The sequence below is a fragment of the Anolis carolinensis genome, chromosome 3 (assembly GCF_035594765.1).
Source record: "Anolis carolinensis isolate JA03-04 chromosome 3, rAnoCar3.1.pri, whole genome shotgun sequence".
Classification (NCBI taxonomy): domain Eukaryota; kingdom Metazoa; phylum Chordata; class Lepidosauria; order Squamata; family Dactyloidae; genus Anolis; species Anolis carolinensis.
In genome coordinates, this window is record NC_085843.1 from 33,451,019 (window position 1) to 33,478,450 (window position 27,432).

Genomic DNA, 27,432 nt, shown 5'->3' on the forward strand with positions numbered 1-27,432 from the left:
TTATCAGAAAGAGACAGTACAGTCAACTTGTTTTCGTTATTTAAACTTGTTCTTCGATTTATTTGCTTGAAGTCTAAAGGCTTGGAATAAGAACCTCAAAACCTACTCGATAATTAAAAAAAAAGAATTGGAAGAAGTTGCTGCAGATATCCATATTTGCTCAGGGATTTTGTGCCATGGTTGTGTTAAAGGTGAAGCTTAGATGTCAGATGTTTTTTGACAAATGGTTAGGTTGTTTGCTCATGCTTGAGCAGCAATTTATTTTTATGTCTCTTTGAAACTGGTGCATTGCCATTATGTTGATTGTGAAGTGAGAAAAACAAGGTCAACTTAGGCAAGTTGGAGCAGCTTGTTTGCTTTTCACTTCTTTTGGGCTACCTTTGAAGCCTTGCTTTCATAGGTTGCTTCTAATATGATGTAGCTTCTAGTATGATGTAGAGCGCCCATCAAATACTGAAGAGACAGAAGGGCAGAGTGCAGAAGGACAAAAGGTCTTGGGGGGTTTGGTTGGTGGCCTCCAGAGTGATAGAGGCCACTATTGTCTTTGGAAAAAAGTGTAAACAAAGCTGTGGTGTCCAACTTGTGAGACCTAAGATCAAAATGTGATACTGCTACTTAGCTGTCACGCTCAGTGTCTTGGCTTGGCTGGTGTCCAAGTAATCAGCCACCTGGAACACACTGGGCAGCTCAGGCCTCATGAGAAATCCTCCTCTCCCTTCTAGCATTACTGCAAGAAGCAGGCTTTTGCATCCATCTTTTTAAAAACTAGCCCCAGTTTAGCATAGCATCCTAACTTTGACTAATAATAACCAATGTTGATGCTTGTTGTCATCATGTCCATTTAGGTTTCTGGCCAACCTTAAGAATAAGAGCCTTCCAAGGTACCTGGTCATGAACAGCCCTGTTCAGATCTTGCAAACTCATGGCTTCTTCTAAATCAATCCACCAGTAATGCATTCTCACTCTTTTCCTACTGCCTTCAACATTACTCAGCATTATAATCTTTTTGCAAAGAATCATATTGTTGTGTGACATGTCCAAAGTACACTGGTCTTAGTTGAGTCGATGGTCTTTATGTCAGGTTCCTTCACTGTCAAGCCTTCAAAGACATACACAAAAACTGGAAATATTATAGACTGGATCATCCTAACTTTAGCAGTCAGTTATAGATCTTTAGGAGCCCTCAGTGGCACAGTGGGTTAAACCGATGAGCTATAAACTGTGGGCAGCGGTTCGAATCTGGGGAGTGGGGTGAGCTCCTGCTGTTAGCCCCAGCTTCAACCTAGCCGTTCGAAAACATGCAAATATGAGTAAATCAATAGGTACTGCTACAGCGGAAAGGTAACGGCGCTCCACATGACCTTGGAGATGTCTATGGACAATGGTGGCTCTTCTTCTTAGAAATGAAGATGAGCACCAACCCCAGAGTCGGACACGGTTACACTTAATGTCAGGGGAAAACCTTCACCTTTTATAGATCTTCATACTTTGTGAACTGAAATAGTTCCTTCATAGCTGCCTTTCCAAGTCGTAGGTATCTGATATCTTACAATAATCTGTCCTGTATATATCCAAGTCATGTGCCACCATGGCCAGATCTAGCTTTTCCAGAAATGAGTGCATTGGCTTTGTGTGTAAAAGCATTTCTGGTCACTTGTGAAACCTAGGCCTTCAGGTTCAGAGCTGAATCCAGAAGCACTGCAAACTTGTATTTTTAGGGGAAGCCTAACACAGGGTAAATTCTTATTCTGTGATATGTTTTTCCAGGAGCACCTCTCTCTGTCTTATCTGGATTAAGCTTCAATTTCCTTTCCTTCATTCAGTCTGTTTCAGCTGCCAGTTTAGCACAGGAACGGTCTCCTTGGAATTATGTAAGTGAAAAGGAGTAATAGAGCTGGGTAGCTAGCATAGTGGTGACACTTGACCCCAAATGCACCATTTTCTGCACATGAATGAAGCTGTAGTAACTGTGGAAGGAGGTACTAGAATGTAAACAAATGTGTTGCTGGATTTGCACATGTTTTTAATTAGTTCTGTATTTGTTTATTATGCCTCAGCCTGCTAGGGTTCCCAAGGCAATGTGCAGCAAACAAAACAGGTAAAACAGTTATTTTAAAACAAACCTGAACAACTTTTTAAAAGCACATACAAAACAGAAGGGTTAAAACCATGCAAAACATTGGTCTGGCACAGTGGTCCTGGTCAGTCAAGAAAAGATCATTTAAGGCCAATTTATAGAATCAGCAAATCAGTTGTACATTTTTCTTAGTAACATGTCTCAGTGACCATCATTAAGTCGTTGGAGAATTCCACGCTGATGCATTTGTGCATATCAGCATTAAAACAATGATTCATCCATCCACAGTGGATATCTGAAGTAAGATGACATTAAATGCACATTATAGGGCTATCAGAATACAATTTAATAACATTTTAAAATGATAATTTAAAGTATGTGAGTTTTTGAAGAGACTAAAGGTGCAGTCATATAAAATTTAGAAGAAATTCCTTTGGTGTTGATATGTATTGAATCACCCTCTGTTTCAAATGGAATAAAGTTAGGAACATGCCTATATTTCCATTACTTGACTATATCCTCATACATATCCATGCAATGTTATTAGTAAGGCAGAAACTATTCAATAAACAAAGTACTGTTAAGTGCTGTGTATTCAATTAAAACATTTTTAGGCTGCCTTTTTGGACACAAAAGCTTTCTCAAGGCAGCTTGCCAGATAGAGAATGATATTAATCATTGTGAAATAAAAACTATTGGGAAAAAAGTGATAGCCAAAATGCTAGACCCCATCCCCATGGCCTAAATACACTAGTCAGAACAATCAGCACTTCCATGAAAGTGCATCTCAATAGTAGGCCATGGAAGATAAATGAGTCTTGATCTCCTTCTGCAACATCTTTCAACATTGAGGTCTTTCTGCACGTAACCAATCTATTTATACACACAGTCAAAGTAAATCCTACATATCCATTGATGCCCCATGGTGGCCTTATTTCAGTTATTTATTTTAGTATCTTAATCCCACCTTTTTGTAGGATGTATTCACTTTACAAGGTTTAAATATAAACATGAATACAAGGTGTTGTAAGATATATTTTAGAGGAAGGGATTGGCAAAACCAGCTCTGAGTATTTCTTTACTAATAAAACTATGAAATTCATGGGGTCACCATAAGTAGACATGCGACTTGAAGGCACAAACACAAAAACAACAGGTGAAGGTCATTTTAAAAAATGAGGGTTTATCTACACTGAAATATTAATGCAGTTTGACACCACTTTACTGCCATGGCTCAATGGTGCGGAAACGAGAGATTTGGTATTTGAATGATGTCTTTAGCCATCCTTGCCAGTTAGTGTTTCACTAAACTACAACTCCTAGGATTCCAAAGCATTGAGCCTTGGCAGTTAAAGTGGTGTCAAACTACATTAATTCTATGATGCAGATACATCCAAAGTCTAAAATTGCTCTCTGGGAAAAAATAGACTGCTAGCTTACCAAAAGAGAAAAGGCAATATGTGGAGGCAGAGAATACTTCCTTATATTTATGCCACCAGAGAAAAGACCCAGTTCTTCTTATGTCCTGGACTATATTCCATGCAGTGGCTAAACATGAACCAGGGGCTCAGTAGATGATCTTAACATTGGACTTTTATTTGTTTTTGTTTTTTTAAAAAAATATTTTTAGGAATCAAGAATTGCCACAGATGTGAGTGCTATCTCATGTTCCTTTGCTTCTCTCAGTTCTAGCTCTTTTATATCTCAGGATTTAAGTTACTCATCAAATCCAATATTGCTATTGCATCAATATTAATTACTAAATGGCAAGGTTGGTTATAGTTAATTGATAAAGAAGAGGAAGTGATTGCTACAGTTTTCTAGGATGTAAGGATGGATGTAAGGTAATAGATGCTGTCAGATGAGTTTTTCTGCATGACTATAAAGATACAGTAGATTCTGGAAACATGCCATGTGTGCTGATATGTGATTATGTCATTATTGCTGTACTTTATTATCCCAGTCTTGAGGGGGGTGGATACTGATTAATGTTGGATGGATACATATCCTGTGTTCTGGAAGCACAATGTGAAATGTACACACGACTGTTATTCAAGATTTCTTGTTATTGGGTTTCTGTGCATGTCGCTACTTACCCCCAAACAATTCAACTTGTCAAAGGATGCTATAGGACTTCCCATTACTAGTTAATTGTTGAATTTGTGGAGGTTCTGGTTATTTATAAGCTTATACATGCGTGAGGATAGTAAGCACTCGTACTCATTTTCTTTTGCACTCCACTTTCACACTGCAATCTGCTAATTAGGAGTTGATTGAAGATGGAGTTCATACAGTGACGGAAGTAAACTGTTATATGGTATGAAGAGATTGTATAAGTGCTCATTTAAGAAAGCACGAGAACCTTGAGCATTGCTCACTATTTTGTATTATTATAGATTGTCTCTACTAACTTAGGTTATCTTGAACTCGTTAAAATAATTGGCATAGGTGAGCTTCTGCAGTTAGCATTGCATCATATCATTTTGTATTAGTCAGCCTTCCACATTCACTGATTAGGGGCACGCAACCCCTTTGAAGTAAAACAATAAATAAATGCAAATACAGTAGAGTCTCACTTATCCAAGGTAAACGGGCTGGCAGAAGCTTGGATAAGCGAATAACTTGGATAATAAGGAGGGATTAAGGAAAATCTTATTAAACATCAAATTAGGTTATGATTTTACAAATTAAGCACCAAAACTTCATGTTATACAACAAATCTGACAGAAAAAGTAGTTCAATACGCAGTAATGTTATGTTGTAATTACTGTATTTACGAATTTAGCATCAAAATATCACGATATATTGAAAACATTGACTACAAAAATGGCTTGGATTATCCAGAGGCTTGGATAAGCGAGGCTTGGATAAGTGAGACTCTACTGTAAATCCATTGCTGGGTTTTTTTTAGCCAGAAGACTACCTCTAGGTCAGTGGTTCTCAAACTTTTTAATGCCGTGACCTCTTAATACAGTTCCTCATGTTGTGGTGACCCCCAATCATAAAATTATATTTGTTGCTACTTTATAACTGTAATTTTGCTACTGTTATGAATCGTAATATAAATTTCTGATATGCAAGATGTATTTTTATTGTTACAAATTGAACATAATTGTGGTTAATCACAAAAACAATATGTTTGTAGGAATATGGACAGTGGATGATGGGATTTGCAGTACCTTCAACCGATTCAGCTCTGACTTCCACAGACCACTGAGACCCCTACGAATGACAGATCTGGACCAAACTTGGCACACAGAACCCCCATGACCAACAGAAAATTCTAAAGGGGTTTGGGAAGAATTGACAGTGATTTAATAGTAATAGAATCTTAGAGTTGGAAGAAACCTCCAAGGGCGATCCAGCCTCAGCCTTGCTGGGCCTGGTGCAGAGTCAGCAGGGCGGGCGGGAAGCGCTTTTCAAGGCTGGTCTCGCTCGCCTGTGGCCGCCACAGAAAGAAGAAGGGGCCAGCGCCAGGCGAGCGAGGACTACTTAGAAAAGCACCTCCTGCCCGCCCCGTGCCGGGTCCTGCAAGGCCAAGAGCTGCAAGGCATCCTTCCCACAGGCAAGGGAAGGTGGGGCCTGGTGAGCAGCACCCACACAGAGCAAAGCCACCTCAACAGAGGAAAAGAAGGAGAAGGGGTCCCTTTTTGGTGAGACCAACAAAAGGTCCCAATGGGGGAAGGGGGCCCTCACCACCCTACCTGGTCTCCGTGATGCATCCACTTTGCTCTAGGTCTTCCAGCATGACTCTGTTGTTCCTTTCCGCTAGAAGTTGACCATATACTTTCACTGGAGGATCAAGAGATTCTTAAAAAGGTCTTCTCTTTAGTAGTCTCTAGGTCTTTCCGCATGTCAAATATGTATTCAATTATGTGCTTCATATTTTGTGAAATAAATGTTGTCCGTACCATAAGTTTTCTTAGTACTGTGAATAATTCTGTGAAAACGTCTTAATGTCCTCCAGTTATTTCTTCTGTCCCCCTCTTCTTGCTTGAAAACATTGATTATGCACACACATTTGTTCCTCACACGTATTCTCTTGTATATTTAAAAATGTGCAACACTAAGCAAAACTGTTATCTCATTATTTTATAACTTTACTGGTAGATCTCATTCCTGCGATTACGAAAAGACTATTATGCGATTTTAAATGTATCCTTGTACTTGTAAAAAACTGTTGGGGAAACTATATGCTCCAAAGTGTATATATTGTAAGGGCAATTCAGGCCAGTGCTCTTGCTCTTTTTAAGATGTCATAATAATATTTTGACATGTTTATGGCTATGACCTATGGAGTTTTCCACTTTATAGGCAAAGCACATTGCAAGGCTCTTAATTGCATCTCTTTCTTTGACAGATGTGTTTGGATGTTTCCCCTGGGAGCTCATACTTCTGTGGGTGGTTTTTTATTACTGTTTTCATCTTATAGGTTTTGTACTTTAAAAAAGAAAGATTGGCTGAGGCTGCAATCCTATATAGTCTTCTTGGGATTTCTCCTGATAGATTTAGCTGGATCTGCTTCTCAGTAAGCATGGACAGGGTTATGCTAGAATTGATTTATTCCATTAGTGTACTCTCTTTTTTTTTGCATAGTAATGGTGCCGGTAACCGGAGAAGTCTATTGCAGCATTAATACAGTTGGCTTTCAGTAGCAAAAAAAATCACCATAGCAATTGGTAGGAGACATAACAATCCAACAATTATTATTTGATACACAACAAGATTAGTACACAGCAAACAAGATCACAAGTCCCCAAAGGGCCCATACCTCATTTCAGGAAGGCCCTGGTCTAATAGAGTATCAAATTAATTCAGGACAAAGCAGGGTTTTCTTGCTTTGTCCTGAATTAATCTTTTACCTGAGATATCATTTGGTCGCCTCAGATAAAAGTCTGACAGGACCCGCATTTTGGACCCTGTCTAGAAGGGCCCTGAGTCTTTCCGCCAGCAGAAATGCCTAAACTAACTAGAAACTAACAAGGATTCAAAAACATAATATTGTGTCTAAACCAGGACTCCTGGAATGTTGCTTGATTAACAAGACAGAGTTTGAATCCAGAAATTATGGCTGATTGGGAGTCTCTGGCTTATAAGAGAGTGACTGGATCATCAGGACTTTTGATTATAGGTACTACCAGTTTATCGTCCATCTCTTTTTTCATTGTCCCGAGAGTAAATCAGACTATGCAGGTGCTACAATGGTGTCTGGATGATGCCTGTGCTGAATAGCGAATTGAAACAATCCTGACAAAGCAAAAGACTCTGGATTGGTGGTTCCTTGCTCTTGAGATGAGGCTGCACTCCCCAAGAGAAAGAGGAGTAGTAGTAGTAGTAGTAGTAGTAGTAGTAGTTGTTGTTGTTGTTTGGGAATATTCCAGTTTTTATACAGAGATTACTCCATTGTTCTCTGATGGGACTCCCTTGAAGATGATATGAAAGCTAGAATTGATACAGAATGGCAAGATTACTATCTTGAAGTAAGTAACTTTAGTAAGTAAGTAACTTTATTTTTCTGTTCCACCACCATCTCCCAGCTGGGACTTGGGGCGGCTAACACGGGACAAAGGCCCGAAAACAATAACTGAAGTACAGCAATTAAAACATTACAAAGAGTAAAAACACAATAAAACGACATTATGCAGAACAATACATCAATCCACAAAAGCTCATTTAAAACATAAAATAACAATTTAATAAAATAAGATGGACCACCAATTTGGTGGAGGGGGATAGCATAGAGGGGCCATTTAAACTAAAGTGCAATAGTATGGTTATAAAGTGCTTGACATTGTATGGTACCTGCATTACATATTTTTAACCGTGGCCTGCACGTACATTTCTGTTCTAGGTTCAAGATGTTGGATGCAACAAAGTCCAATGACATCTATAGTTAGGAGTCCCTCTCCTTGTGTATACCTGCCTGAGAATTAAGATCTGCAGAGGAGAATTGTCTTTTATTTTAGGTCTTCAGGAATAATGCATTATGCAGAGACACGTGAGAGGACTTTCTTGGCTATGGTTCCGTTTGTGAAATCCATAGGAGGCCTGGCTAGTGTCACCTTTACATCAAGAGCCAAGTTTTTTGAGTGATCCTGCGTTGATTTGAGTTTGAGATAATAAAGATGATACATTATTTTAAACAGGTCGAAATTGGTTTACATTTGATTGGTTTACATTTGGTTTACATTTGATTTAAAATGATGTATATTGCATTTTGTTTTTAGAGTGTCGTAGAAAGGTCAAAATTTTAAATGATTGACCAGTTGGGGGATAAACTATTTTTTAAGATGCCATCCACCTTTAGTTTTTGTTTTTGTTGGCTCTTACCCATAGAATGACTTCACAAAATACCTATGTGATGCCATCTGTTCTTTCTTTCTCTTCTCCTTCTGAAACTAAAAATAGTTTCAGGTTGAACATTCTTTATCTTATCTGGAATTCCAAACCCCCAATACAGGCAGTCCCCAAGTTACAAACATCTTACAAGTGACTCATAGTTAAGAACAGGGGTGAGACAACAGAAAATGAAAGGAATCTGCCTCGGAAAGGAAATTCACTCATGAAGGAGTAATAACAGGGAAGAGCTGTCTCCACTGAAACTTTATCACCAATCCGTGTTTGCACAAGTCACATTTTTCAAAATCTGATGATAACAGGGACAGAAAGGAAGGTGAAATTTTATGAACACGGGTACAGACAGCAAAAAAATGCCACAGGGTGTTAACCCTTCCCTATGCTATCAAAAGCTAAAAACCTATCATGTTCATAACTTGGGAACTGCCTGTACTTCAAAATATGAAATTGTCGACATGGGTGGCTGAGATAGTGACACCTTTGCTTTATAAGCTTTGTTTCATGCACACAATTATTTAAGATATTGTCTATACAATTATCTTCAGACAATGTGTATAATATGCATATGAAACGTAAATGAATTCTTTGTTTAGATTTGGGTACCATCTCCAAAATATCTCATTATGTTCATATATGCAAATACGGGTTTTCCAAAATCCAAATAAAAATAAAATATTTTCCAAACTGGTCCCAAACAATTTGGATAAGAGCCATTCATCCTATAATTAGAATATCAGCATATTACTTCTTTATTCAACTTCATTTACCTCTAATGTTTTCATGATCTCACCAGGTTGGGTTTTTATATTATGATAAGAGACTTGCCATTGTGTTGTTGCTTTGTGACGCTCAGAGCCGGTCCAACAATGAGGCGAATTAAGCGGTCGCTTTGGGCGCCAAACATACGGGGGCGCAGTCGAGACTGCTTTTTCTGTTGATTTGTTGTAAAACATGATGTTTTGGTGCATAATTTGTAAAATCTTAATGTAATTTGATGTTTAATAGGCTTTTCCTTAATCCTTCCTTATTATCCAACATTTTCACTTATCCAACGCTTTTATTTTTCAGTGATTGGTTTGGGGGGGGGGTGCCGAAATTCTGTTCGCCTACACTTGAAAAATACCTAGGGCCGGCTCCCCTTTATGTCATTTTCAAGTATAAAAAACATCTTGCCACGATCATTTCATCGTCGGATTAAGAGCATTCAGTACCATAAATTCATCAAAAGTTCAGCCCTTCCCAACTCCGCCTGTTTTTATGCCAGATTAAAGAGATTTGGAGATGCTCGCCTACCTCTTTGCATGTTTGCAATTAGCCTGATAAATGCATTGTGCTAATATAAATACTGAGTATTACTAGACAGTTCAAAATCATTGTATTACAAGCATTACTTTTTGAACAGAACATACTCTAAGCAGATAATATTAACGGGATAGATACTACAAGGAAGAAGAACAGTTCTGTGTGTTTCACCTTGAGTCCCCTCAGGTGAGAAAGGCGGGATAGAAATGATGCAAATAAATAAATAAATACAGTTTAATATAATTTATAATAATATTATTTAATGATGGAAATAAATAAATAAATTTCACCAAATTTTTAATTCAAGGTTAACAATATGCAGACATGAAAATAAACAGCAAAGTCAGATTGCATAAATTTAAACCTCTTAAAATCTAGAGATAACTTGATATTTTTTCCCAAAATACATACAGGGATTATTTTTATATCACCAGCATCAAGTTTTCATTTGATTTTCCATTTTGATGGTCCCTTCTATGCTTTCTTAAACAGGCTTGGTCATAAGACAGGCTCTTTTGCTGTCATCTTTTCTCTCTTTCTTTATTGCTGTTCACTCATGCTCAGTAAAGGCTTCCAAAGGCAGCTGCTGTTTACCTTGTCTGTTGTAGACAGGCACATGTCATTACAGTCAGATTTGTGACTGAACAATTGTATTATTTCCTACTTCAGTCTTTATTACATTATTTACTCTGGACAGTTTGCGGCAACCTCTTATCAAGGTTTGTGTTTCTCTAGCCCTTTTCACTATCATTCCAATGGTTATGCTATTTTAAAAAACCTCTTGCTAGACAGAGTACAAGGGAGAAAGTGGAGTTGGGAAGGCATAAAAAGACTTTGCAAAAAGCACTTTCTTTTTCAGATACATTGTTAGTTGGGGTGCATCTGTATGTGGATGAATGTTTTTGATGAAAGATGGCATGTTGTATGTTTTAGTGGAAACTTTATTCTTTTTCATGGGAAAAGAATGCAAGTAAACCAAGATGAGAGTTCAAGGTTTTTTAAAGGAAAGTCTCATGTTCAAGAATGTCAATTTTCACCCAAGTGTTAGTAGTACATTTTTAAATTTTTTCAAAGCAACACTTATTAATAAAAAAAAAAATCCTTGAAATCATATGGTACTGACTTCAGGAGCCACTCAGGAGCATATTAATTTTTGCAATTGTTTTGGATACAAAATTATTTCAGATTGGATGAAAAGTTGACAATGCTATTGAATTACAAGATCTTATGGAAATGGAAGCTAACACGAAGACTTAGGCAGAATATGTTATATTGTCAAAAACACATAACAGTTTGGCTGCCAAAACTGCATTCCCCTCTGAAAACCAGGTGCATGCAGCTGTTGTCTTTGAGCTCTTGCGACTTCATCCAGCTGTTGAAAATTTCTTTCTTAAACAAAGTAAATAACACCATGTCTGTTTCTCGCTCTAAAGAGAAAATTATAATGTTAAACACTTCTGGTTTGAAGGTCATTTGTTTGATTTGCAGGCTGGTAATCTTTTAACTACTTCCACCCCATGAATTTCCATTGTTATTCTTCAGCCTTTCCAAATTTGGCCTACTGTAGAAATCCATTTGTATATACTTCGCTCTATCATTGTAAATTATAATTTAAAAGTTTTTAATTTTGTAAAGGTAGTGTAGCAGATTTATTAAATCCCTTTTCTTGAATACTTTTGATTTTAACGGACAAATTAATTATCCAATAAAATGTAATATTATTTACTGCCAGTGATGTTTGGGGATAATTAATGAAGATGCTGTTCTATGTTAAATTAAATTATGCAGATAAATGCATTTCTTAGCTCATACACCAACTCTGCAATTGCAAGATGTTTGCAGATTGGTTTTACTAATTCCAACAACTCTGTTAGCCTTTTGGTGAGAGAGTTCAAATTTTCTTTGATGTGTTAAAAATCTGTCATATAAACTAATTCTAATACATTGAGTTCAGAATAAGGAAAATTTACTTTTTTGGATTACAAGCAGTCTAAACTCTGATTCAGTCAAGCAATTCTTTTGTTGTTTGCATTTTTGTGAGCTAAAATGAGAGAGAGAGAGAGAGAGAGAGAGAGAGCATCTACTCTCGAGTTATATGGCCAAACTGTGATTTATACATGACACCTTTGATTAAAACGGTCTAGAGTCGAGCGTCTGTGCAAACTAACGTATATTACAAGATGAAATTTTGCTTTATAATTCTTCTGCCAAAATTTATAAGAAAGAGCATTCATGAAAGAGAACATTTTTTTTCAGAGCTGACCATCATCATCCAACATTTGGTTAATCTTTCTTCAACTGGCAGTTATTTGTAATGAGATTTTTAATTGGCATCAGTTACCTTTTCCTTCCTTGAGACAACCCTGGAGCACTGCAATTTCCACAGAGCAGAGGACCTTGTTGGAACTAATACCCTTGAAGATGTGGAAAATTACATCTGTAATACATTATACTTGAATAATGTAGCTTTAGCAAGTAATTCTACTACACGGTACCTTTTTCTGCTTTTCATTCAGGAGTCAGTGGAAATAATGTAATGTGTTATTGGTTTAATTTATCATACCGAAAGGAAATTACATATAGAGCTTCATGAGTTGGATAAATGAAGGATAGGTTGAAGGACTACAACTAATTCAAGGAAAGATCAATCTGTTGCTTGTAGAGACCTATAGTCAAAGATGTGGTTTGCTGTTTCAAAGCAATACAGTACTGCACTGTATATGAAGTACTGGCCTACATTCCCTTTGACTTCACTGCCCCTTGGCTCCATTACCCTCATTCTATTTGTTATGGTTTCCTTTACGTTGTGTTCTTCACGTTCCAGATAAGTGTGTGAAGTAGGATTTAAAAAATGATGTGCAATGTTTAGTTCATACTCAATAGTGTCCTTGCCTGAAGAGCAGCAGAATGGCATCCCACATTGGGAATCTCATAGATGGAATACACAGACCCTTCCAGTTTTAGTCCCTATACAAAGTTCTTTTTCTAGTCCTTTATCTCTTTGTTCCCTTCATGCCTCATCTCTGCAGCAATTTCTATCAGTCAAATCCCTGCTGCCTGTTGCTTTCATCCATCAGGATCTGATTTAGTGTTATCCCTTAATGTTGTTGTGTGCCTTCAAATTGTTTCCGACTTATGGTGACCCTACAGCACACCTATCATGAAGCTTTCTTTGCAAGACTTGATCAGAGGGGTTTTTGCTATTGACCTCCTCTGAATAATAATAATAATAATAATAATAATAATAATAATAATAATAATAATAATAACTTTATTTTTATACCCCGCCCCATCTCCCCGAAGGGACTCGGGGCGGCTTACATGGGGCCAGGCCCGATAAAACAAACAAAACAGTAACAAAGCAATAAAACAATTATCCCAGTAATAATCTACGAGAGTGTGACTTCCCAAGGTCACCCAGTAGACTTTTCTGGCGCAGCGAAGATTCACTTAATGTCCAGTTCTTAGTCATCATCCTATTCCAGTTCCCTGCTTTCAGGCTCCCTATATCCCTGTGCCATTCTCTCTCCCCTTTTGCTGCCTTCACCTAGCCTCTTTGTGTTCTACAGTCTGTGTGTCAAATTGACCATCAAATTGACCTTTCATTCTTCTCACACTTCAATAACTATTATTGTATTTATGTTGTTACAAGTTGGTTAAACTTTATCTCTGCTTTTTTATGTGAGATTCTTACTGATTATCTAAAAAGCTGTAGATGTATATAGAATGGCTTTAGGAAGGAAAAAATTTAGATAAAAATGGACAGCCACAACTCTCATGCCTTTGTAACAGGGGTGGGAATCACGTGGCCCTTCAGATGTTGTTGCACTATAGCTCCAAGCATTCCTCATTGCTGTCTATGCTGTCTAGGACTTCTGGAAGTTGCAATCCAACATTATATGCAAGGCTATGCAATTCTCACCCTGAACCACAACATGTAAATAAAGTGATTTGCAGAAGTACTCCAAACTGTGAAGGCACAAAACAGTTTTATTAGGTAGAAATATTGAAGTAAACAAAAATAATCTGGTACTTGCTCGTTGCTTCAGTATTTGCAACCCTTGCTGTGACATGCTTAAATAAGGTGTGGTGTAACCTATTCCCTGCGGACATCAATACAATATGTTCTTTGAATGCCACATCTGTTTCTGGAAATCCCAGAGTTTTTGGAAAATATTTTGAAACAAACCACATCATGAAGACCAAGGTGCCATCCACACAATTGCTGGATAAAGATGTGCATTGTGGGTTGCAGTTATTTTTGAGGGAAAAATATCCCAAACAGTTACCATCCCCTGGAGCACAATAAAGCCATTATTACAGAATGGAACAAACATGGCGCAATCACAACTCTGCGCAGCACATATACTATATGTGCTTCGGCAGCACATATACTAAAATTGGAACAATACAGAGAAGATTAGCATGGCCCCTGCGCAATCACAACTCTACCTAGAGAAGACTGTTAACCCAGTTAGTAGCCAAGGAGAACATTAGTCATAAAAGCAACACAGAGGCCAATAATAATTCTGAATGTGCTCCATAATGGATATGGGAGAAACCATCCTTCAGATGACTATCACTTGTGTGACTATCAAAGATTAGTGTTGTAGAAAAGTGGTCATTTCTGAATTAAAATCGTATCAGAATCCATTAGGAATCTGTAGAAAATATGAGAAATACAGCAAACAAGTATATATGGAAAGTTTATCTGGTCTGATGAGCACTAAAGGTTTTTTTGGGGGGGGGGGGGGGGCTTGCTGGAAAATGATAATGTGTAGTGCAAAGCCAATTAAACTCATTATCTATAAGTGGCGGTATCAGAGTCTAGGGCTGTTTTTCTTAAGCAAGAGACTTAAGTGTGGAAGTTCATCTTCCAGACCCTAGAAATATAGTCAAAATATCTTTAGAGTAGTTGAAAAAGAAGAACTTGAAATATTAGAATTGCCCAGTTCAAAGCCCAGATTTTGGTCTGATTGAGAATTTGTGGCTAATCTTCAAATTGCTGTTCATCGGTGATTTCCATCCAACCTGACACAGCTGGTACAATTTGTCTAGAAAGAGTGGGCAAAAATTGCAGGATCTAGATGTGCAAAGCTGATAAGACTTACTCCAAAAGATTGACAGCTGCAAACTCTAAAGATTTAAATCAACTTATTTTGAGAAACAATAATCCAGTCACTAAATGGATAAAGTCTAAAATACTGTCATGGGATATGCTAAAATTATCCTTACTGGGAAGAATAGAATTTTCAGAAATGTATTTAGTTCTGTGTCTCTTCTTCTTCTTTCGAAGTATCCTCCTTTGCCCTTCTCAGGCAAGATTCAATGTTTGATAAAACCTTATGAAGAAATTCATTTTCCAAAACAGAAAGTTCAGATATAGAAAATACATCTAACATACTGCTTCTAAGAGTGAAGGTCTGGCAATACCAAACATTCACATATATTTTGCAGCATTTTGACTTAAAGAAATTGCTGAGATTATTAACCAAGATAGCTCTATCACGTGGATTAATCTTGGAATTCAGGATGCCTCTTCTCTAGAATTTAGATTGGTATTTGGCAAAATGGCAAAGAATTTTTTTCTTGCTGAAATCAAAAAACCCATTGCTACAAAGTTCAATTAACATCTGGAATAAATGATGTCACCAAGCTCCTCTCTGATGTGTCATTTCTCCTTCCATCCTTTATTTTATGATGCCAGTAAACTGGTGAGGGGAATGAGACATCACTGTTTAAAATGGGCAATAATAATAATACACTTTGTTTATATTCTGCCCTTCTCCCCAAGGATAGGAGTAGTGATGATCACTGCTGCCACCTCTCTCCCAAATACGTGCACAACAGCCTCAACTTTGGGGGACAGGCATGACAGTGGTCATGATCACAGTTCCCCACCTCCTGAGGCCCGGATTGCTATGTGTAGTGTTCTTGACAGGACAAAAGAAAGAGGAGGAGAAACTAGGAGAAAGAACTAGTTAAAGAGCAAGTACAAAAATTCATAAATAATCAAAACTATGAATGTAAAACCAATGACAGTGGAGGCCTAACTGTATTGTTATTTCGGTTATTATTTTATTGAATGATGATGTCACACTTGCATGTCCTTTCTTTTAGTAACAAATTAAATACAAGTTTTAAAAAGATTGACAGGTGCAATTGCTGCCATTCTACCAATTAATGACTTTGAGGCTTGACTGTGTATACAAGCAACAAGTACCATTTTATTTTTGTGGACATGGCTTTATTCTTCAGTGAGTTTGTGGACTAGGATAGTAAATGAGAGGTGTTCCAGACTACCAGCCCTAGTCAACATAGCAAACAATGGGGAATCATGAGAGATGCTACCCTACAACATCTGCAGAGCTTCATGGTCCCCAACTCTGAGTTGGAGAACTGTAGCCTTATTCATAAATAGCAAGATTTCATTTCTGAGCTGCATGGGTCAGAATGACTTTGTGGATATATAGAAGTTGTCAAGTGTTGTAACAGTTCTGTGGCATCTTTTTTTCTTTTCTTTTCTTTTTTTTTTTTTGGTAACCAATTAAGCACATTATTCGATTTCCATGGAGGAAAGGTGGTTTATAAATTACAGTAAAGCAGTGTGTTAAACTGTCACCCCAGTTACTACAGAAATAAATAATACAAATTAGAGTTTATTTAGCTGTAATTGCATGACTCAGACATTCCAAAATGTCACTTATGGAGTGGCCCTCCATAAACAAATCACTCTATTGTATTAATTCAATAATATAAATGAAATTAGGTTAATTAGAAATAAGCTGTCATAGCCTAAAAGGTACAGGAAATAGGAATAAGAGTTTTTGAATCTATCCTGTGTTGGCGTATGAAGGCCACAGTGGGAGAAAACAATTTTGTCCTACATCTGTCAAAATTAGTCATACTGTCTGGAAGATTCTGGGAGCTGTAGTCCAAGAAAAACGTGATTTATGAGGTTTCTCTAATATTCTGGAAAGGGGATTACCACTCAGACTAACTTGAGTATTAAGGCAGCTGCAAAAGTATAAATTGGAAATTACATTAATGTTTCATGAATATTTTGAAATGGGACCCACCTGTAAATTTTCTCTGTGGGGAAGGGATGCAATTATAAATGAGCTTCCAAATTACAAATTTAAATTGACTTTGATTTATGGTGACCCTATCATAGGATTTTCTTGGCAAGCCTTATTCAGAGGAAGTTTCATTGTCTTTCTCTAAGGCTGAGAAAGTGTGACTTGCCCAAAGTCTCTCAGGGTATTTTCTATGGGTATGGGAAACCCTGTTCTACTGGAGTCATACTTCAATATTCAAACCACAATGCTGTACTAGCCCTGCCTTCACACTAGTGGCAATAAAATGTAAAGAAAATCAAGTAGCCTCGTAATTAAGATTCAGTAACAAACGAGGATCCTGGTAGAAGGGAAACTGAATAATTATTAAGTGTTGTTGTTGATATAACAGTTAACTATGACGCAAAAGAACATGGGACAATTTAAACCTGAAAATTGAGAAAATTTTAACTTGAAAATTGAGGTGGGAGTTTCTGGGGTCATTGGTGTGTACCTTCCATGTACAGTTCTGTGCCCTGTGGAGGAAGGCCGAGATACAAAATAATTTGATATATTTTTCCATATAAAAGGAGGCATCCAGTTACTTTAGGTTCCAGCATCATTTTAAAAAATTGCTCTGTTTTTGCTGAAGTAGATGCAGAATTGATTGTTTTCTTTTAGAAGCATTGTAGAGCTGGTCTCATGACACCAGGAATAATAATCCATTATGCCCACATAGCTTTGTCATTGTGCCTGTTGTAAAGTGATGTCCCACTACAAGTGTTCTCAAGTGACATGTGATGTTGATTGTTAATGAATTATACCAGTTTGTTGTTTTGAACACACAGTGCTTCACATTGTTTTGCCCATTTTATTGTCATGTTTAGCTAAACATCACATCACAATATACAACTTTTACATTCATCTTCATTTGGATTATTAATTGTTGGATTGCTGAAAGCTCACATTCTACTGAATGTAGGAAGTTCCCTCACGTTTAGCATTAAGCTAATACTGCATGTTATCTAGCATGATAGGATGTGATAAGCTCAGGAGGTGAGCACAAGAGATGAGCACAAGTTGTGACAATTGCAGCCACCCATTTCTTCTACAACACGGTAAGTTCTCCTGAGTTTTTTTTTAATTTGCTATTTTAGTGGAGGAAGGGCAAATGAGGAGAAAAAATGGGAATGTAGCTTCATCTTTAAGAGGAATTCATTTGTATTTGTGCATGGGCTTTCATGGATGTAAACACATTTATTGGGAACTTTAAGGCGCTTCCACATTCTTTTCCCCCTTCCACTTCTACTTTTTATTAATTTACTTGATATTTATTTACTTTATTTGTATGCCACATTTCGCCTGATATAGGGATTTTATAATGTTTTGAGTTTAAGAAGGAATAGTCAGATATTTGTTGTATGAAAGAAGGGCCAGAGATACTTTTAAAACTTTGCTCAACACAACATAGAAAACTTCTTCTGTTGTTGTTGACCTGCAGGATTTTCTTGTAACATACAGAGAACGTTAAATCAAATGGTTAAATGCGGTAATGTATTTTGTATTTGAGAAAAAGGCAAAATGCTAGGATCTTAGATGGAAAGGACATTGACATTGAGAGATGATGATGATGATGATGATGATGATGATGATGATGATGATGATGATGATGATAGACTTTTATTTATATCCCGCCATCATCTCCCGGAGGGACTCGGCGTGGCTCAGAGTACACTCAAGTTGTGACATACCAAATACAAGTGCAAAACAAAACATAGGCAATAAGTCAACACAACATCATAAATTCACAGATATAGCTGATAACATTGTGTATGATGAAGAATTTTTTTCATTTTTCCAGAATAATAGAACTCAGTCACAGTAATGAGCAGAATAATCCAATGGGGAGAAAGAAAGAATAACTATTTTGTGAACATAACCTCTAATGGATGAATGATGATGAAATGACAACATGACTTTGTTACCTTGAATTTAGACATTGACACCATAGGGGTATTTCAGTCTATATATCTATATCACATGTAATTACATAAAGTGAAATAATTGTGTGAAATTTTAGTGTGCAAGAATTACAGCAAAACCAAAATAATTTCTGCATAGAAAATCCATTTAGCAATATAAATTGTCTAGATTTCTGATGTCAACAAAACATGAGCCATTAAATGATGAAACAGGTTTGCATTCCAGAATCCCACTTGATAAGGCTGAATTAACAATAAAGGATTTTGACTGTGGTTTGGTGTTCCTAGTTAGATTTAGGTATCTGCTTAGCTGTGGTTAACTGACAGTATCTCTGTGCTGAAGAATACAGCCAACTAAGCTAAGCTTATGCAAAAAAAAAAAGTCACAAGGTCACAAAGATCATAAATACCAATTAACCCTTTTAAAGCACTGGATGGAGCCCCTGGTGGCGCAGTGGTTTAAACCACTGAGCTGCTGAACTTGCTGACCAAAATGTCGGTGGTTCGAATCCGGGGAGTGGGATAAGCTCCCGCTGTTAGCCCTAGCTTCTGGCAACCTAACAATTCGAAAGTATGCAAATGTGAATAGATCAATAGGTACTGCTCTGGCAATCATGCCAGCCACATGACCTTGGAGATGTCTATGGACAACGGCGGCTCTTCGACTTAGAAACAGAGATGAGCACCAACCACCAGAATCTGACATGACTAGACTTAATGTCAGGGGAAAACCTTTACCTTTACCTAAAGCATTGGATATCTTTCTGCAGTGCATTTGACCATGAAACTAACTAGGGCTCCAAAGCCTATCTGCCTGGTGACAGAGTGCCAAGTCAGTATACCTGCCAACTTCATTTACTGCTTTGACTTCTCTCAAGACATTAGGGCCTGTGATCTCTGTAGAAAAGCATGAATATTAAACATTATCAATTGTTGTTTTTAGTATAATTTGTTTGCTTACCTAAGAATCAACATGCTTTTATGAGGTGGAGAACTCATTCTTTCTTCAGTAGTAGCTCATAAGGCCATGTCTACTTTCAGTAGCAATAACTTCTCAAGGGTGAATTCTGTTCTGAGTGATTGATTAGTGAAAGTAGTCAAGTTGATTTGTCTTTTTAAATGAGTAAAACATAAAATGATATATGAGATAATGATAATATCAGGGTACTGATATTTTCTTAAGACAATTAATAGTATGAGCCAAATAACCTGAGCGTCTCCAGCAAGAAAATAAATCCCCAGGACCAGTTGAATGCAGGTATGGCTTGGGAGGCATTTTTTGCTCATCTTGTGAGTTCTAGAAATTAAAAAAGTTCAGGAAGTGCTGGGAAAGATTTAAACATGTATTTCTCCTCCCTCCTATAATGGTACTGTGGACTGTCATCTCTTATCTGAAATGCATGTTGTTCTGGTGTTTCAATTTGTTGGGACTCCCTTCGCCATAGTTATTAGGGAGAAAAAGAGTCCTTGTGCTCAATTTCCAGGTGTACATACAGGCTCCTGGTGTATGTACAAGTTCCCATGGATAGATTGATTCCAATTGCAGTGAGAGACTTATGAGAAAGTGATACGTTGTAAAACGGCCTTTATAAACAAAAGAGTAGTTTGGCATCTTTTATACCATTAAAGCATGAGCTTTTGTGTATTCTACATCAGAACTTCTTAAACTATGAATCAGGACCTCAAATGTTGGGGTCACTTTTCCTTCTCCCTGCCTTCCCCTCTCTCTCATGCGCATGTGTCTCTCTTGTCTTCCCCGTCCTTTATATACGGTACCTGGGATTGCATAAAAATTTCTTGGGTAAAAAGAGTTGCGAGTTGAAAAGGCTTAAGAGGCCCTGTATATTCCCCAGAGTCATGGAATACACATTTCAAAGTGGGATATTGGCCACAAACTGGCATGTCATTGATGACCAAAGTGAGGTACGCAAGATGATGCTGATGTTCAAATGCAACTCTTAGCTTTCCACATCATTGGTTATTCTTACTAGGACTGATGGGAGTCCAACAAAGTATGGAAGGCTTCACTTGTCTGACTTTGTTTGGCTTGTCTGAATTATTTTCCACCTGCATGTTAAAAAGCCATGTGACCAAAATGAAATAGTTCCAAGCAATATGAATTTAATAAGCTTGAAATCAATAGGTCACGTTAGTCCGATTGATTTTAGTTGGGTTTAAAAATACAATCACTTTTCTCTAGATTGAAGCCAATAAGTTTTCATTATCCACCGATAATGATGTTACAGCTCTGTGTATTTTGACTTACTACCTTTCAACCAGCATGCGACAACAGGTAGGTTGTTTTTCCGATGAATTCCAACTCAGAAGAAGACATAACCAGGAATTTGCTGACCTTGTGAATAGCTTCATTCCATGGCATTGACTTTACAAGGCTCTCAGAATAAGAATGACCCTGTGACAACGAGGAAGTATTTCCTATTCAGCAGGGCTCATTGGTCATGAACCCGATCTTCTGGATTTGTTTCTATATAATTGGTGTTATTAACCTTGTTGCTTAATATAATAAAAACATAAACATATACATGCGTATTCAGAAGTAATCCCCATCCAAGTCAATGGGGCTTATTCTTAAATGCGTGGGTGTATATTTGCATTGGGTGTAATGCTCCAAATTAAAAACAAAACTTATTTAGCTTTTGAAATGTCAGTATTTCTCTAAACTGAACTCTCAGAACATGAATGTAATGATTTTTACAAAATGATTGTATCTGAAAGGAGTATACGTGTATCTGATTACTGAGTAGAACATTGTTTTCTTTTTGGGATCGGAAGCACATCTGCATTAACATTTAAGCCTTTTACATATATGGTTGCATCATCTTCCATTAAAAATAGAGCCAGGTTCTTAACTGATATTAGTTGGCAAGATTCCCTTCACACCAGCTGTCTTATAAGCTTCAGTTCCGTGCTTTTCAGTTATTTTTAGCCATATTAAATTAATACTTAATAAATGTAAAAGCCAGGTTGTTTGATTTTTTCCATAGTGATTCCTGATGCCAAAGCCTATCAGCAACCTTCTTTTGGATGCTGTGTCATGCCGGGTGTTCTTATATCCGGTTGTAACTTTCAGAATTTCTTACTGACCAGACCTTGAACAAATTACATTGGATATATATAGAAATGTCAATAATACAATGTATTTTCACGTCGTGCCCCTTGTTTTCTGGGAGTGTTGGCATCATTTACAAGGCATTTACGTTTCAGTCCCTTTGGGCTCAAGTAAAACGAGCATTCTCCAGTATATAAATGGAATAAAATATTTAGTTTATTTTTACTTTTCTTGTGTAGCATAAGATACAAAGCTGTTCTTTTGTGAGTGGAAACTGCCTTCTGGATCCTGGCCATAGGGTGTAACACATTTCTGCCATTTGTTTGAGCAACAAAAATGTTCTGCTTTCTTAAAGACTGATCTAGAATATATTCCAGTGGATCATTTGCTTCTTGAATGCTCACTTTCTGTAATTTTAGGGAACCCACTCACTATAGTGGTATTTTTTATCGTGTCAGAAGCGACTTGAAAATATACTGCAAGTTGCTTCTGGTGTGAGAGAATTGGCCGTCTACAGAGACGTTGCCCTGGGGACTCCTGGATGTGCTACCATCCTGCTAGGATGCTTCTCTCATGTCCCCGCAAGCTAGAGCTGACAGACAGGAGCTCACCCCATCTCGCATATTCGAACCAGCAACCTTCAGGTCAGCAGTCCAGCCTGCTCAAGGATTTAACCCCTTGCGCCACCGTGGCTCCTCGCTATAGTGGTATAGAGGACAGGTATTTTGATTAGAACATAATTGCATATCTTTCTGTTCCATCTATTATTTAATCTATAGTTTTTCAAAATGCATTGCTTATCCTGAAAAATATAACTCTGGGATTAACAACAAAACCCACAGTATCTTGTATTAGACTAATTGTAGGATTAGGCAATTTAGCCATTTTATTTGCTTTGAAATGCTGTTGTTTTGATATGTTAAAATGCTTAAATATTCCACAAATAACTGATTTTTCTGAGAGGATGCAAATTTTATTTTATGTGTGTAAAATAGTTAAAGGGGTTCAAATTATAGACTGAATTGAGAGGAATAGAAGTTAATACTCTCTTTCTAGAAATCAGAATTCTGCGACAAGGCAAGTTTCTCAAAGATCTATATCAGAAATAGTTCTTTCCAACTTGTTGATAAATAATTTAATTAGGGCAGAAGAATAAGGTGGCCAAGTTTGTCAATTATTTAGAGTGATGAAAACAAAAGGGTTTTTTTTTAAATAAAGTACTTCAAAGGATGTCTCCAAAGTGGAGACTCAGCAATAAAATAGCAAATGAAATTGAATGTGAAAAACTGTGATCTGTATTGGGCCCAAATGTTCTAATTTCACATAGGCACTAGTGGGATCTGAGCTGGCAGAAACTACTACCGCAATGTGTGTGCCTACTCTTTTAAAAAAAAGGTAAATTCCATGTAAGAAGTAATTAGAAAGGGAATTGAAAATCAAACTGCCAATATCATATTAACTTTTTGACAAATCTATAACCACATGTACAATAATGTGTGGTTACAATATTGTGACTCTCGAAATAGTACAAAAGGGCAACAAAAATTCTAAAAGAATTATGGTAAATCAACTGCAGGGTGAAGAAAAGTGAATATCCCTTGCTTAGAAAAAAAGATGAATACAAAGAGATTTGAGAGAGCGGTATAAAATTATGCATGGTGCAAAGATATTGCAGGGAGGAATTTTTCGCCCTCTCTCATCCACTGAAAGTAGTGGAAAATTCAGGACAGATAAAAGTTGTTTCCTGCACACCACATAATTGAACTGTGGAATTTGCTGCCACAAGACATAATGGTATTTCGCTGACTTTAAAAGGAGGTTGAATAAATTTGTTTAGCATCAATAACTGCTAAACAAGGTGGCCAATAGTTGAGCTTGAGTCAATTTCAGAGGAGGCTGGAATGGTGTATTCAGAGAAGGCTGAAAGGGGTTCCGGTGGTGCAACGGATTAAACCGTTGAACTGTTGAATCTACTGGCCTAAAGGTTGGCAATTCAAAGTTGCTGTTAGCTCTAGCTCCTATCAACCTCGCAGTTTGAAAACATGCCATAGGTACTGCTTCAGCAGGAATGTAAGGCTCCCATGCGTCCATGCTGGCAACACAACCAGGAGATGTCTACAGACAACAGGCTCCTCATCTTGGAAATAAAACAAGAGCACCTCCCCATGGCCAGAGTTGAGCCTCCAGAAAATCAGAGATGAAAGGGGAAGTCTTTATCTTTGTTCTGTGTATTTGTATGTCGCTGTTATTCCATTGTATTAAGACATTGAATGTTTGCCTATCTGTGTATGTTGTAATCCGCTTTGAGTCCCTTCTGGGAGATAGAGCAGAATATAAATAAAGTGTATTATTATTTATTATTATATATTTGTGTCCTGCTGACAAGTTTCTTGTGAACAGCTGATTGATCAGTGTATGAATAATATCTAATCAGGCAGTATCTGATTAGCTCAGTCTTTGGTCTCATCTAGCATATCTTTTCCTTTGTTCCTGTATTCTCCTCAAGCCCCATCAGTCAGAAGGGTTTAAATCTCCTTGTTGTTTCAAATGGGAGGCAAGAATGCCTAGTTAAAATCTGATTTACTCCTAGTTTATACAGCAGAAGTATACAGCAGAAGTAGTCCTTGTGACATCAATCTAAACTTTAAGAACTTAAAAACAGTTCTGGCATTGATACATAGTGAACACTTAAGTAAGAATTAGCATGAGCAAATTATTTTGTTTTCATGATTTAATGTGATCAGATGATTATGAATTGGGTGTATTGTTACTCTTTAGATAAGTCTGGCCAACACACATCTTGGTGCCTCAAATGTTTGCCCTGTTTTCTGGTTATGGTACCAGTTTTAGCCTATCAGCGCTAGGAGATACAGAATATGTGCCATATACCATTTGTTAACTTTTCTCTCATAGAAAACCATGATTATTGTATCTAAGAAATTAGAGCTGATGCGGTCTATCCAATGGAATTTTCTGAATCAGCACCCCAAATAACCCCAGGAAAAGGCCTAAAAATCAAGACACCAAGAAACAAAATTTTTGTTCTTGTTGTGCTGTGTAATTCATGCAAAAACATATTCACATACTGAAAATACTTCTTATTGTGATTGAAGATTTAAAAATTGTGGTCAAGGTAATTAACAATGTAATATGTCTTCTGAAATAATTTCAAGTACTGTATGCTCTATGTTGCCCAGTATTACTCATGTGTACTCAGAAGTAAGTACTATAGAGTACAGTGTGCTTAAGCAAGTATGCAGAATCACGAATTATTTTAGCCTATGTTATGCTGTGTAATTTTCTTTAAGGATGTGTGTTTTAAATATCTTTTGGGGTGGGAAAAGAACAGCGTGTCCAATTTGTCTAAAGGAATTCACACGGTTTGTGCTAGGGAGCAAGAATCCTTTATTACTCATTCTGTGTACCCATTATCTTAATATTTAGGAGAGAATATTCAGCTTTGCCTATGCATTCGATCATACATGTTGATATACAAGAGTTGTTTATGCTGAATTATACAAGCATGTCTCATGTTCTAGGAGTGCTTGAAGTAGTTTTACTAATCTGCCAGTATAGTATGTGCTCGTGGATAAATATAGATCAGCAGCCACTCTGCAACTTGTAGGTCATCATCTCACGCTGAAGCTAAAAATTGCCCCTTTGGTTATGGAAAGTGTGTTCTGATCAGGAAGTCTGCTGAAGCTCATTCACTGCAAGTCTTCAGCCCTTAAAAAACACCTCCCCAGCTTTGAATCCGGGATTTAAGAGACCAAACCAGGGGCATGAATCAAGCCATTTTTTCATCAGTTTTAGAAACAAAAGAAATTTGAGGGCCGGACGTTCTCAGGTATTTTCAGTCCCATGGAGATTTCACTATCTTGTTGGAGGAGATCGAGTGTGATCAGCTTAATAAAAGGACTTGGTAGGTAAAAAGAAACTCCATAGGTCTATGTCTTTAAATTGGTATTGTAATTATATTTCAAAACCTTTTAAGAAACCTTTTTTTAGTCACCTGTATTCTGCTAAGGTTTACTTTCTGAATTGGAAAGTGTGTGCATGTATGAGAGAAAGATTTTGATCTGGGTTTTGAGTTCAAGGGATATTTTAAATATAACAGTAATATGAAATGTGGATGTGGAACAAATTCTACCTTAGGTATTTCTACATCATCATGGAGAGTATAGCAGCAATTAAAATATAGCACTATACAACAGCTAAATGTATATTCATTAAACTGTTGTTGTTCAGTGACAAAGAGTTAGACATGTAACAGAATTACAATAAACCTATTTACGAATACATCTGCTATTAAATACAGTACATGTTATATATTTATTAATTCAATGTATCAGTGTATGGAATAGCTTACTGATGCAAATACATAGCAATAGGACATGTTTGTTTGCATTTTATATTGTAATTATTTAATCTTATTTAAATTACACATCTTTATGAAATTGGAAGGCATTTAAATCTTTTATTTGTAGTACATCCTGAGCAAAGAAAAGTTTAGTGTAGTACCTGACAAATCCATGTGTCATTTTAAGTTGGTTCAAATGATGGAAATAGAGAATTATACCCATATTAGAGAATCCTGCTAGTTCTGCACATAATATATTAATAGGCTTTTGTTTATGTAATTTCCTCAAGTTGCTTATAGGGAATGATCTGAGATTATCTGACCCATGCAAATATTACCTGGAAGCAAGGAAAACTAGATTTCAACTAACATTTCATCATTACAGTGGTCTTACATATATAAACAAATTAAAGCACTTCCTTTCTATGTCACCTATGATTCTGCAAAATATGTAAAACATGTTTCTCATTGTAGATTGCCATTTTACCTTTTGATACCTAATTCACTCTGCACATTTGCATGGGATATAATTGCCTTTTAATTCTAGAGAGCAATTACCGGCATTTATTTCCATAAGTGGGAGCCCCTGATAGCGCAGTGAATCCAGGGAGTGAGGTGAGTTCCCACTGTTAGCCTCAGCTTCTGCCAACCTAGCAGTTCAAAAACATGCAAATGTGAGTAGATCAATAGGTACTGCTCTGGTAGGAAGATAACAGCGCTCCATGCAATCATGCCAGTCACATGACCTTGGAGGTATCTACGGACAATGCCAGCTCTTTGGCTTAGAAATGGAGACGAGCACCAATCCGCAGAGTCTGACACGACTAGACTTAATGTCAGGGGAAAGCCATTATCTTTTATCTATTTCCATTAGTGTGGGATAGCTTGTGGTGTCTCTTTTGATATTTGGAGAAATATCAGCCAGCAACTTTGCATATTGGTGGTTTATTCCCCTGGTCTCAAAAGGACAGGAAAAAAAATACATTTATATGAAACCTTGCTTTACATTAGAAATTAAACATACAATAACGGATAATGGGTTTCTGCCTTTGTTGGAGCTGTACAAGTACTTCTATTTACTACATGAACAGTAGGACAATTTGTTGTTAATTGGAATCAAGTTGACTCTGACATACGTTACTCTATGAATGAGAGATGTGGCCTTCTGCTTTTTCTGCCTTTTATCTTGTTGATTATTATTCTCCTTTCAATGAGTCATGACTTCTCAC

At 37.1% G+C, this 27,432-nt stretch overlaps 1 protein-coding gene and 1 non-coding gene across 8 annotated transcripts in view; both read left to right on the forward strand.

Annotated features, from left to right (window-relative positions):
• fry (FRY microtubule binding protein) overlaps nucleotides 1-27,432 on the forward strand; it is a 286,727-nt gene that overhangs the window by 97,416 nt on the left and 161,879 nt on the right. Inside the window, exon 1 of one of the 7 annotated variants that reach the window (XM_008107924.3) lies at nucleotides 17,754-17,909. The exons of the other annotated variants lie outside the window; for them this stretch is intronic. Within the exon in view, the coding sequence (XP_008106131.1) occupies nucleotides 17,861-17,909 (49 nt within the window). The 5' untranslated portion in view covers nucleotides 17,754-17,860. Of the gene's footprint in view, nucleotides 1-17,753; nucleotides 17,910-27,432 lie in introns of those variants that run through there. 7 annotated transcript variants of the gene reach the window in all.
• On the forward strand, nucleotides 14,111-14,214 carry LOC134298141 (U6 spliceosomal RNA). Its single transcript, XR_010005092.1, has one exon. It is a non-coding gene; the product is annotated as a U6 spliceosomal RNA (small nuclear RNA).